This window comes from Eriocheir sinensis, chromosome 28 (genome assembly GCF_024679095.1).
Source record: "Eriocheir sinensis breed Jianghai 21 chromosome 28, ASM2467909v1, whole genome shotgun sequence".
Lineage (NCBI taxonomy): Eukaryota > Metazoa > Arthropoda > Malacostraca > Decapoda > Varunidae > Eriocheir > Eriocheir sinensis.
In genome coordinates this window covers 2,826,999-2,841,156 of record NC_066536.1, presented here as the reverse complement: position 1 = coordinate 2,841,156, position 14,158 = coordinate 2,826,999, and the positions used below count along the sequence as shown (strand labels likewise).

General features: G+C 43.9%; 1 protein-coding gene across 1 annotated transcript; it reads right to left on the bottom strand.

Moving 5' to 3' along the window:
* Positions 1 to 2,598: 2,598 nt before the first annotated feature.
* Positions 2,599 to 8,863, bottom strand: LOC127004363 (uncharacterized). Its single transcript, XM_050871982.1, has 2 exons — positions 8,681 to 8,863; positions 2,599 to 3,739 (listed from the first exon to the last, which is right to left on the bottom strand). The coding sequence occupies exon 2, from the start codon at positions 3,673 to 3,675 to the stop codon at positions 2,854 to 2,856; it is 822 nt and encodes a 273-aa protein (XP_050727939.1). The 5' UTR covers positions 3,676 to 3,739; positions 8,681 to 8,863; the 3' UTR covers positions 2,599 to 2,853.
* Between the last annotated feature and the right edge of the window lie 5,295 nt (positions 8,864 to 14,158).

The following is a 14,158-nucleotide window of genomic DNA, read 5'->3' as shown; positions in this document are numbered from 1 at the left end:
CAGACGCCGGAGACTGATTTAGTGGGCGATGCGTCTTCACCTGCAGGCTCAAAGCGACGGAAGGAGAGGGAGGGAGGTAGGGAGGGAAGAAAGGGGATACGTAGGTGAGCGGGTGAAGGAGATTGTTTGACTGACTGGGTGGCTTGTCGACTGGCCGTTTCGGTGGTTAGCTAACTGGCCCTGTGGTTGACTGGCTGGGTGACTGACTAGCTGGTTGGTTGACTGGCTTGATTGGGAGTTGATTGTGATGATGAAGGAAGAATAGGTGTCGGGAGCAGTGAGAAGCTTCCGTGTGAAAAACTGTATATTCTCGTGGTTAAGTAAGGAGAAATATGACTGCCTTCTACCTCAAAGTCCGCTGTAATGTTGCTTTCCTTGCGCTCTATTGTCGCTATGCTGGTGCTAACTTCTCTGTCAACCTGTGAATACCATGACTCAAACTCTCTCGCGTCCTTGCTGCACACGACTTTCTACCGAAGCTCATCTCCATGTTCTCCAACTTTCTGATGCAAGAGTTAAATCAGTATTCTTAATCTTTCATCCTAATTCTTATTCCCTTCCTTCCTCCCTTCCTTCTTCACCCTTCTTTTTGTCCATTTCACTCATTTTTCCATCTCTTTCCAATCCTCAGCCTTCAATCCTCATTACTTGTCCATCATCCTTTCTACCCCTTTTCCCTTTCATTCTCCTTCTGCTCCTTCCAATCCCTTCCCATCTATCTATTCTATTCCCTTGTCCCTCATTCCTTCCATTCCATTCCCAATCCGTTCCCCTCTCTCCCTTACACTCCCCTTCCTTCGTCCCTCATTCCCTTACAATCTCCCTTCCTTCCTCCCCCTCGTTCATTTAAAAGTATATCGCGTTTTTATGTGTTCGAAAATACCATTTGATCATGTAATTTTGGCTTTAGTTCCGAATACCATTGTTTGGTATTTTCCTTGTGGTACTTTTTTTTTAACCAACACTTTTACCTGGTACTGACATTTATCAAATTTTAATATGGCTTAATTTTATGAGTAATAATGACAATATATACGTATTTTATTTGTAAAGTTGACCGGAGTCAGGTTACCGATACGAATGCGAATTATTATTTTCACTCAGGTTACAAAGTAGTGTGTGTTTGAAGCGACACACACACACACACACACACACACACACACACACACACACACACACACACACACACACACCACACCACACCACACCACACCACACACACACACACACACACACACACACACACACACACACACACACACACACACACACACACACACACACACACACACACACATACACACACACACAGTCCTATTGTGTGTGTGTGTGTTCGTTTGCCCTTTACACGCTACATACAAAATAACTATATACCAAATAAACAATTAGGGTTGAAAGGGAAAGAAAATATCTACAATGTACTGGGACGTTTCATCTGAACTCTTACTTTATTTTTTTTCTGCATGTATGATCAAGTCAATTAGTCGACACTACTGCCTCGAGTATCATGTGTCATCACTAATCAGGCGAAAAAAAATAACACCTGTAAACTGACTCGTCGGCTGGGGGAAAAGTGGCTGGCGAGGCAACGGCGCGCTGGGCAGGTGCCGGTTGTGTACTCCTTTATCGTCGTTATTTATCCATTTATCCAAATTAATTTCATAAGTGAATAGTAATGGTGTTAGATGTAAGCAGTTTGCCTTTTCTTTGGCGAATTTAGTGTTCTTGTATATTATCAACATTTACTAATTTCTTTCATTTATTTTCTATAATTATTTGTTTTCCAACGCTCTCCCTGCACACTCACCCCGTGTACCAGTGCCGTATACCTGTGAGGTGTATGCCCAGACACTGTATCTGTCTCTTCTCTGTGTTGTATCTCGCTGTCGCTAATGATACACGCGCCTCCACTGTGCAAGGGGCTAATGAACTACTCTTACAATGAAAGCGTCGTTACGAGAACAAACGACGAAAGAAGACAAATTGTGAAGACAGATGGGCTTACTAGGAAGTCATTCGACAGATTGGCGTGTCGAGCCAGCGACTATGTCGTGAAGTTGAAACGTGGGTTGTTGCCAGCTTAGTCCGTGAACGCCAACTCTGACTCTATGGGACTCTGACTATATGGGCACGTGGCACGCTTCACTGATATCAATCCTGCTTATAGGATTGTTTCTGTACGAGACAACCGTGAGTGGAGGAGACCAAGGGGACGCCTACGTAACTCATGGATGGGGTAAGGCGATCGATCCGGGAAAGGCAGCTGCTTTGAGGCTTGCTTGGGTTGACCGTCTGAGGTGGAGTCGGCGGGTGAGGGAAACGACGCGCATCCTGGCGTATGCTCCCCTTTAGTTAGCTAGGGCGTTACATCTATTGTCTTAATCGTTTTCCATGATAAGAAAAGGTTGCCCTTCTTGGAAAGCATCAAAAAGTTTCTCTGCCTTAAATATTTTATACGAATCCTCTTTGGTGGCTACTCGGACTTCCCTGGTGTATATTCAGCTATTCTCCTAATTATTCTAACCATAGTTATGTTTTTGAACGGACAGCAATAAGGACACACAGAGAAGTGGTAACGTTATTAATAAAGCGAAGATAATGATGATCCACAATTTATTGCAATAACTTAACTATTAACACTTAAGACCATACATTACTGTCGTAAAATACGTGACCCGTCACAAACAGTGGTATAGGCGTGACATTCAGGAAGAACGCAAATCGACTTACGCTATCATTGGCATAATAATACTGCCAAAGCACTCACATACGTCTGCAATGTCCTTGCGTAAATAATGTTATGCTTGTTCCCAACATAGTGTATTAACCAACTAATCAGCGATCACAACAACTCTACTGTTGTTTTTCCGCTGCTTCCACCTCTTGCTGCTCTGGCTCTGTAGTTTCTGGTGCCTTCTGCTGCGTCTGCTGCTGCACGTCGATGGGCAGCGTCCTGGCCTGGCCCTCCAGCTGTTGTGTCCCGGACTTCTGGGTGACGGTGAGGCGGCCGTTGTTGAGGTTGGCAGTGAGGGAGTCGTGGCTGATGTGGCGGGGCAGGGAGGTGATGTACCGCACCATCTGCTGCGAGGTGTCGCTCGAGCCCCGCCCCTCCACCATCAACATGCCCTTGTCCGTCATGGCCCTTACCTCGTCACAGCCGCTCATGTCCACACTGAAGTGCCACGGAGACTCGCCTGAGGCCTTGTCGCTAGTCTTGCTTTCTGCCGAGTCCGTGCTTGAGGCTGCTTGCTGACCGCTTCCCGCTTGCTTCTTCTGGCACTTCTGCGAACAAGCGGCAGCTTTCTCACTCTGCCGGGCACGGCCTTCCTCCTGTTCACTCCGCGTGGGCTCAGAGAGGAGGTTGGGCAGGATCACGAAGTGCTGCAGGGACTCGCGGGGGAGGCGGTGCCGGGCAGTCTGTGGACGGTCCAGCAGACAGGTGTGAGGACAGCAGAGTGTGCGAGGTCTTGAACAATAAGGGCTGGGCTCACCCACCAGAGCGCCGGTGCTCCATGGCTCCAAGATCTCCATCCACTTGTCTACCATATCGCCGGGGCCACGATCCATCAGAGGAAAGTCGTTCCGCATCCAGTCTCTCGATCGGCGTCCCATGAGAGGAAATCCATCCCTCGGGTCAGAGAAAGGGTGGAAGGCGAAGAAGCCGTTGCTGAACATTGTCAGATGCTGAGTCAGGAGCTGAACTCAAACAGACGGCCTAGTAACGTTGTCGCAGGAACACCTCGGGAAGAAGTTGTAATCGAACTGCTGACTTGGAGTTCACTGAGTTCCCCCTCGCAGCCTCGCTGTATATATACAGTTTTCTGTGGCGCCGAGAATGTTCCAGTAAGTTTTCGGGGACAACTTGAATATAAGGATTGAGCTTGATTACTGATTAATTCTTTTGTATTTGTTTTGCAGTTTGTAAATCACTTATATCACTGTTTAGGGATTATTAGAGATAGGCAAACACAAAGAAATTTTGAACCCGACAACCTCTCTATCAATCTCTCTGGATCTTTCTCGATCTCTCTCGATCTCTCTCTCTCATGTTAACTCTTAGGTATCCCCCCTTTTTCTCCCGTTCTCTTTACTTTACTCCTTTTTTTTATTATATATCAGTGTCTGCTCAGCGAAGGGACTCTTATGTGTCTATCATTTTTCTTCCTTAATGCCCTTTCATAGATCTCTCTATATTATTATTATTATTATTATTATTATTATTATTATTATTATTATTATTAATTCTCTGAATGAATACATCACTGTAGAAATAAATGGAAAAATATATATTAAGAGATTGATACATTATTCATAAACATACACACCCAAACAAACAAACAAACATGTTTTCCAATACACACACACACACACACACACACACACACACACACGTTTTAACTTTCAGTAGTAGAAAAAGAGGAGAGAGAGAGAGAGAGAGAGAGAGAGAGAGAGAGAGAGAGAGAGAGAGAGAGAGAGAGAGAGAGAGAGAGAGAGAGGTACTATAGATAGCTAAATAGAGACAGAGATAGATAGATATAGAAATAGATTGACAAATTGATAGATAGATAGTTAGATAGATAGATAGATAGGTAGGTAGAGATATAGATAGTGGAGGTGATTAAAACAAATAATATAATAGCAATAAATAATATAATAGCAATCAATAATAATAATTCAAGGTACTGTTTCAGGCATACCACACGTATTTATATCACCGGAAGCTTAAATATAAATTGTTATTGTAACAAAATTTTGTCTGTATTGCATTTGCCTTCCGCTAGGGCACAGACACCCATATCAGAGAGAGGGAGAAGGACTTACGACCTAGTGGCATCTTATCCAGTGATCCCCTGCGCGTCGTGGAGGTAGAGGGAGGACGGGCCCCTGCCACCTGAACTACCCGGAAGTGCCGCTTGATAACTCCACCACGGTCATGCTACTTTTGTTTCTTGGGAGCCGGTAGTTTATGTTTGGTCCATTATAACATTGGTTACTTTCCGTGTAGTTATTTGGGAATGGGGTTTTCTATTGAATATTTGATTTATGGTGTTGCAGAATTAAAGGTGTGGTGCGGTTGTCAGTGGAACACATGCACTAACGCCATGCCTCGCTAGGGGTCTTCGATAACTTTTCTTTCCCCGAGCCCTTGCCTTTACGTAGCCTTAGAAAGTATCTTGACTGAGTTACAGTTTCAAATGTATTAAGTATCGTTGCCTACCGCCGACTAAGGCAGCCTGCCAATGCTCCAATCCTAAACATCTGCCGGGATCAGACACACGATAGACCGACTTTGGGGCGGCGTCAGCCGAGAGAGTTGGTCAGTCAGCACCCTCTTCATAGGCCGTAAGCTAGTCCATCACAAAACAAAGGCCCATGGTCCCTCCATGGAGGGACAAAATCTTTAAACGACAACAGCCAGGAGATAGTTTTACTTGACTTGACAAACCTCCATATCAGTTCAAAAAGGAAACTTTGCAGTTATGCTAAAGCAAATAAAAGTAATAACAAGTGTTAATAACACAAAAACTGTGCTAGATCGGCGCCGCATGACCCTCCAACACACCCCCAACAATTTATATTATGCAACTAGTGGTCAAAAATGGAAAATGCTGAAACGTAAAGATGGCGCTACTATAAACACTTGCCTGCGCCACAACGGGCTGGGGCCAGCCATCAGGCCCCACTAGGAAAGCCTACCGGCGCCACAGGCCAAGACGTTAAAAAAACTATAATGCCATGTTGTAGGGTTCATCAGGGCTAACAAATGTTATTATACAATGTCATGTCTACAATGCATGGGTAAGCCAGGAAAACAACTTCAAGAGAACAACAAGAAGCTGGACAATCTGTTGGTCGGCGTCTGTGACGCCGATAAAAAGTAATAAAAGATGTCAGTAAAGTATTGCTGAAACTCTAGCAACTCCTCTATCAGAGACACGCCAGTCCTCGTCGACAGATCGACTTGGTCAGCTAGGCTGCGGTCGACCGATAGTCTTTCTCTCTCGACACCCTCCCCTTCCTGTCACGAGCTTGTGGTCCCTCCTCGGACGGACGTTCCCTTATAAACCATGACGGGCCCATATATATATATATATATATATATATATATATATATATAGATATATATATATATATATATATATATATATATATATACACACACATATCCCGTGTCACCACCCTTGAGGTGACGACAAATATTTAAGCAGAACTCCTCAATACTTCTTTTTATAGGAGCAGTAATTAGAGGACTTTTTTTTGCCTTGATTTTTTTTTTTTTTTTTTTTATCCCTTCAACTGTTTTATTTGCTGTAAAAAATATACTTAGCTCTAAGAAGTTTTAGTGTCCCACAAACTAGTAAGATTTTTTCACGTCTGGAGCACTGAAGAAAACTTACCTCCGGAACCTGTGCCCCTCCGCGCCTCAGGGCAGCCTTCAGGCGTATTTCTGTTCTGCTCGCATGAATATATATTTTCTCAATTTCTCTATAGTACCACTAAATATTATAAAGTTCTGAATGACATGTTGACAAATTCCTAGTTAAGATCAATCAGCCTTGTTTTTAAATATTAACTTTTTGAGACCTCGTTCGATTCGACAATATGGGCAGTTAGCTTGTAGCAAAGTTGCGTCACTACCCACCCATCATTCTTATTATCGTCGTTAGTGAGCCTCAGCACATTCCTTACAACAACATGCCGATTAAGCCCTTGTTGTGGGCACAGTGCAACGCTAATAATTTTGTTTAAAAGGTGTGACTAAATATCGTGACATTATGACATAGTGATTGATTGACTGGTGCACTAACTGCATGGAGCTCAACGGTGAACCACCATGACTGGCCTCTTAACGCAATCAAGTAGGTGCCACATAAAACAGTTGTGGACAAAACGTAACAAACTATACGTAAGAGTACGGGAAGAACGTCTGAGAGGAAATAGTCAGTCAGTAGTAGAGAGCAGTGTGTAATTGTAAATGACCAAACTGTTGATACAAGATTTAGTACGGAGTTTCTCGATGCTAATATTTTAGGCAGCCCTGGCAAAAAGTTGGATATGGTGTACTGTCTGTATAACTTCCCTATACAAGTACCGTATTCTACCCTTTTCATCCGTTTCACTTACTTCGGAATAGCCTACAATCGTCTATATTTTCGTGAATCGTAAAATTTTAGTTTTGGAATATGAAGCCAACTTTCTGAAAGCCAGCCTTTTTTGTTGGCATATTTATTATTTTATAGAAACCGTGAGTTTATGCTTCTCTTCCATTATATAGGGTAACGTACCTTACTTAAAAGCCAGCCTTTTTTGTTGGCATATTTATTATTCTATAGAATCAAGATGTTTATGCTTCTCTACCATGATGTATAAGATATCCCTGTTTAGCAGCAGTAAGTCCTACCATAAATGATTTGCACAGATTTCCTGCTTGGTGGCTGCTCGGTCTTCCTCTTTTTATGCTTTTTTATTAATTGTAACTTGTTTTTTAAAAAGACACCAGTAAAGACCTATTGAGGTAGTAAGGTTATTAAAACAAAGCATAATCTTCCATTATTTATTCTACCAACTTAATTAACTATGAACACTTTAACATACATCACAGTCGCGTAGAATACGTTACCGACTACAGTCAGTGATATAAGCGTGACATTCAGGAAGAACACAAACTGACACGTTATCATTGGCATAATACTGTCAAAGCACTCAGATACGTCTGCAATGCCCTTGCGTAAATAATGTTATGCTTGTTCCCAACATAGTGTATTAACCAACTAATCAGCGATCACAACAACTCTACTGTTGTTTTTCCGCTGCTTCCACCTCTTGCTGCTCTGGCTCTGTAGTTTCTGGTGCCTTCTGCTGCGTCTGCTGCTGCACGTCGATGGGCAGCGTCCTGGCCTGGCCCTCCAGCTGTTGTGTCCCGGACTTCTGGGTGACGGTGAGGCGGCCGTTGTTGAGGTTGGCAGTGAGGGAGTCGTGGCTGACGTGGCGGGGCAGGGAGGTGATGTACCGCACCATCTGCTGCGAGGTGTCGCTCGAGCCCCGCCCCTCCACCATCAACATGCCCTTGTCCGTCATGGCCCTTACCTCGTCACAGCCGCTCATGTCCACACTGAAGTGCCACGGAGACTCGCCTGAGGCCTTGTCGCTAGTCTTGCTTTCTGCCGAGTCCGTGCTTGAGGCTGCTTGCTGACCGCTTCCCGCTTGCTTCTTCTGGCACTTCTGCGAACAAGCGGCAGCTTTCTCACTCTGCCGGGCACGGCCTTCCTCCTGTTCACTCCGCGTGGGCTCAGAGAGGAGGTTGGGCAGGATCACGAAGTGCTGCAAGGACTCGCGGGGGAGGCGGTGCCGGGCAGTCTGTGGACGGTCCAGCAGACAGGTGTGAGGACAGCAGAGAGTGCGAGGTCTTGAACAATAAGGGCTGGGCTCACCCACCAGAGCGCCGGTGCTCCATGGCTCCAAGATCTCCATCCACTTGTCTACCATATCGCCGGGGCCACGATCCATCAGAGGAAAGTCGTTCCGCATCCAGTCTCTCGATCGGCGTCCCATGAGAGGAAATCCATCCCTCGGGTCAGAGAAAGGGTGGAAGGCGAAGAAGCCGTTGCTGAACATTGTCAGATGCTGAGTCAGGAGCTGAACTCAAACAGACGGCCGAGTAACGTTGTCGCAGGAACACCTCGGGACGAAGCTGTAATCGCACTGCTGGCTTGGAGTTCACTGAGTTCCCCCTCGCAGCCTCGCTGTATATATACAGTTTTCTGTGGCGCCGAGAATGTTCCAGTAAGTTTTCGGGGACAACTTGAATATAAGGATCGAGCTTGATTACTGATTAATTGAAGTCGGTCGTATCATTCTTTTGTATTTGTTTTGCAGTTTGTAAACTACTTATATCACTGTTTAGGGATTATTAGAGATAGGCAAACACAAAGAAATTTAGAACCCGACAACTTCTCTCTCCACGTCCCCCCTCTCTCTCGATCTCTCTGGATCTCTCTCTTTCTCTCTCTCTCTCTCTCTGATAACGATTAATGGTATCACAAGGAAGCAGATATATACATGTTTTGCGTGTAAAAGAATTAATTCACGCAAGGATAATTTAACATTTAATGTATTAGTGCGTTTTTTCCCCCTAACAGGAAATATTATACTATATATATAGGACGTTTCTTATTGATTTTCCATTAAGTTAACAGCAGCAGTGGCGGCAGCACCAGTATTGGCTCATGTACGACATGTAGCATTATAGACACGTCAGTCATCGTCGACAGACCGACTTGGTCGGCTGGCTACGGTCGGCCGATATAGACGGTAGGTCGGCACCATGATACTGGCCGCCATTGGCAAAGGCCCATGTTCCCCCTATAGGTAGGGAGCAAGCTTTGGAGTAGTATTCCAAGTAATAGTAAGAGTATAGACAGTAGTACAGTGGAAGCAGTAATTCAGAGGGTAAGAGCGATCGATGTGCATGATACTACTATATATTTTGACATCAGCTAAGATTGCTATAAGAGAGAGAGAGAGAGAGAGAGAGAGAGAGAGAGAGAATACCTAGATCGAGAAGTTTCAGATGACATCCCGATTGGCAATAACGGCGATACGTGGGAGAGTAGATAAAGTTCTGTCGATATTGATGTAATAATTATAGTGTTTGTACACTGTACAGCTGTTGATCTCTCTCTCTCTCTCTCTCTCTCTCTCTCTCTCTCTCTCTCTCTCTCTCTCTCTCTCTCTCTCTCTCTCTCTCAAGTATAGATAAAAACACAATAAAAAAATAATCTATCAAAAGGTAAAACACACACACACACACGTTTTAATTACAGAGAGAGAGAGAGAGAGAGAGAGAGAGAGAGAGAGAGAGATTGCTTGGCGCCATGTGTGGTACCCAGAACGTTCTTCGCCTCACTCTTGCTCTTGCGAGTGATCTGGAACTCTCTCTCTCTCTCTCTCTCTCTCTCTCTCTCTCTGACTGACATGACAACTCCCTGAAATACACAAGCAATTTCTAACCTTCCTAACCTATTTAATACGTTTTACCTATTTCTACTTTAGTTTATTTTCGTCTTCCTGTGGCAAGACAAAGCTATCATCGTAGTCATTGTGTTATTATTATTATTATTATTATTATTATTATTATTATTATTATTAGTAGTAGTAGTAGTAGTAGTAGTAGTAGTATCATTATTATTATTATCATTATTATTATTAGTAGTAGTAGTAGTAGTATAATATTTATAGTAGTAGTAGTAGTAGTAGTAGTAGTAGTGGTAGTAGTAGTAATAGTAGTAGTAGTACCAGTAGTAGAAGTAGTAAGATTTTTTTATAGTAGTAGTATAGTAGTAGTTATATGTTATTATTATTATTATTATTATTATTATTATTATTATTATTATTATTATTATTATTGTTGTTGTTGTTGTTGTTGTTGTTGTTGTTGTTAGTAGTAGTAGCCTAGTATTAGTATTAGTAGTAGTATAAAAAAAATATAGTAGTAGTACAGTAATAATAGAGGTGAAGAGCCAGGCTAAATAAATGCGTCCGATGAAAAGATAGACATTGATCTTTGTATAGGACCTAGGTAGTGATTTTATTTTCGAGAGGACACAGAAAAAAATCGTAATTGAATAAAGAAAGACGGTACTACAAATTTTAACTTTCAGGACTGAGCAGATCAGGTAAATAAGTTGCCGGAAGAAGTCGTCTTTGCCCCCCCCCCCCCAAAAAAAAAAAAAATATTGTGATGAAACAGTTTCAAAATATGGGACTACTATGAGAGTTTGACTCAGTCCTAAGCAATAGATTTATGGGAAAAAAATCATGTAAAATGACTGCGTCTAGAACAGTGGCTCCCAACCTTTTTTGTACCGTTCGCCCTTTTCCAGTCACTTTTCTCACATGTGGACCCCTACAACGAAATAAGTCAAGTGGGCCACTCTTGACCATCCCAATGGCCAAATTTGTCATGTGGGCCGTGAGTTTGACACCCCTGGTACATTTAACTAATGTAGAGCAATTCTAGCATTTAAGCATTCAGTTTTAAGGATTGTGTACAGTATAGTATGAATTTTATTCAGAGCCGCATGTCTCCTAATTCCAGTATAATAAATTTTAAAATAATTAGAATATCTACGGACCCATTGAAATTCTTCCATGGAGTCCTGATTGGGAACCACTGCGAGTCTAGAATGTTCAGCACTTCTGTCTTTTGCCTGCACCATGATACTCGGCTCCACAGGAAAAGAGAAAGTTGATTTTTTTTTTTTACGGCAAGTTATTTTCGAGAGGCCACAGCAAAAGATCATATGAGAAAAAAATATGAAAGATGATAAATTATTTAGTTTTCCAAACAGCAATAGATAGTGTAACCGGAAGAAGTTATGTGTGCCCAAAGTTTTCACTGTTTTGGAGAAAATTATGCTAAATTAGTTTCAAATGACGAGACAAAGCGAGATACACTTAGTCCTGTATAAATATATTTAAGTAAAAGAAAAATCAAGTAGAACGACGGCTTCTAGATTCAGGGGTTCCCAACCGGTTGGGTCGCGACCCCTGGGGGGTCGCGGAGGATGAGCTGGGGTGTCGCGATCGAAGCCTTTCAATAAACGGCTGGAGTGAATCATAGTAATGGCTTATCGTTCCGAGATAACTTTCTACGTTCTAATTCCACTGTTGCTATTGTATGCTTCTGCTGGTGAGTGTTGAGAAGGAACATCAGGGCAATTTTAAGGACATGTCAGGGCCTATCTCTGAAAACTGGTGTTGAAAAGTGTAAAACAAACTGCTTTTTTTGATCGCAGAGGGGTCGCGTGGGTTTCAAAAATTTTAAATAGGGTCGCGAGTGCAAATGCCTTGGGAACCACTGCTCTAGAAGATCGGCTCCTCTGTACTCCCTACACCATGACAATAATTACCGGAAAAAGTAATCAGTGCCCAAAATTTCCACGGTCATACAGAAAACAATGCTAAATTAGTTTCAAATGACGGGCCATTGCGAGCCTGGATCAGTCCTGTACAAATACGTTTAGGTAAAAGGAAAATGAAGAAAGACGACAGCTTCTAGAAGCTCGGCTGCTCTAGCTGTACTCGATCCTACACCATGATACTCGAGCCCCCGGAAAGTTCTCCATCCAGCGGGAAGCTTCTCGACAACACAGAAAACTGAATATAACGCGGCGCGCGGCGAGGGCAGACTCACACATCTCCAAGCCGCCTCAGCAGTGCCAGCCAGCGACATTCTCATAGAGACAGAGACTGTCCAGCACCTCCCCGCGTTGCACCAGCATCAGTCTGCGACAGCATCCTGTCTCATCGTCTGCCTGATAGTTCAACCTTCACTCCAGTAGCCACAGCAACAGCAGCAGCAATGTTTGGTGACGGGTTCTTTGCCTCATACCCCGTCTTCCCTCGACTCCTGGACGATTCTTTGTGGCAGAGCAGGATTGAAGGAGATCTGGAGGACCAAATGATGGACTTTCTGGAGCCTTGGGCAGACAGAGATCTGCTGTTAGGGCCCAGGGCATGGGTGAGGCCCCGGCCACGCTGGTGCCCCTACACGTGTACAGCGAACCGCTCACGACGACCCACCCGCCGACACATCGTGATCCTGCCCCGTCTTGCCAGTGACGACGACGCCACGCCTCGCAGTGGCCGCCAGTGTGGCAGAGGCGCTCCTGCTGAATCTTCAAAGACCAAGGGCAAGGAGAATACCACGGACAACAACTTGCCCGGCAGGAAACAGGCATCCTGCACATGCAGCGACAGAAATGAACACGCCAACAGCAGGAAGCGGCAGACCTCTGGCTCCAGCGTTAGTAGTGAGGGCTGCAGCAGCGGTGCTTTGGATAACTCAGGAGCTAGGAACAGCATCAGCAGCACCTCCTCCACAGACGCTGTCGACGCCCGTCGCGAGTCTCCGTGGCAGTTCAGTGCAGACATGAGCGGCTGTGACGAGGTGAGGGCCGTGACGGAGGGAGGCATGTTGATGGTGGAGGGGCGAGGCTCTAGCGACTCCTCCCACAGGATGATGCGATACATCACCTCCCTGCCTCGCCACGTCAGTCACGACTCCCTCACCGCTAGGTTAAGCAACGGCCGCCTCACCGTCACAGAGAAGCCTGGGACACAGCAGCTGGAGGGCCAGGCCAGGCCGCTACACATCGAAGTGCAGCAGAAGCAGGAGAGAGAATCTGAAGCGAAGGAGCACAAGGAACTGCAAGAAACTTCCGAATCCACGGAGCAGAAGCAGCAGAAAGTACCTGAACCCACGGTGCAGCAGAGAGCAGCGAAGGGAAATAAGCAACAAAAATCCCACGGAGGGGACACCAAACAAACCCCAAACCTGCCCGCCAGGGTTGAGGGGGAACAGTTGCGTCATACGACAGCGGCATAAAAACTTGTATTTAGATATATGTTCCCCTAGTGATACTATGGGTAAATCTTTAACAACAACAACAACACTAAATAAATATTAAGTAGACCAAGTGTCGTTAGTAATACGGAGATAAGTATGCCCCCTGCTGTGTATGTAGTAGATAATAATTAAAGGAGTAGCAATAAATTATATTCTCACGCGACTTCCACGGAGACATAGCTTACAATATTAACCATATGAACAATTAGCCTTGTCCTCAGTTAAGTAATGCTGAATAAAGAAATGTATTTTTCACTGTCTTTCATGACCTACATAAATATTTTTTTCATGATCACTATTCTTTTTATATCATGACTTCTGCGTGTTCCTTGGGGGCGGTGCTATAAGTGTTTTAACTATACTTCAGTCATTCCTCCTAAATCGTTACTTTCACCGTTTTCTTTGGTCATTTCTAGTCGTAGCGTTCATTGTTAAAATAATAATACATCCCCAAAATATTAATTGTTATCTCATACAGAATTTTAAAAAAAGTGAAGGTATAGATTTTTTCATATAAAATATATACTTGCGTAACGGAGAATATTTTTTTTTTTTATATAATACGGCGAGGCCAATTATCGCACACATCTCATTTTTATTTCGTTTATAAATACTATAAATTATTTATTATCACTAGAATATTTTTGAAGGCTTAAATTATGAGAGTGAGCGACATAGGGGAGTAAAGGAAAGTAATGAATGCCCTGTGTTGACGGTCGAGCAATGTTGCCAAGTCAGACCAAATCA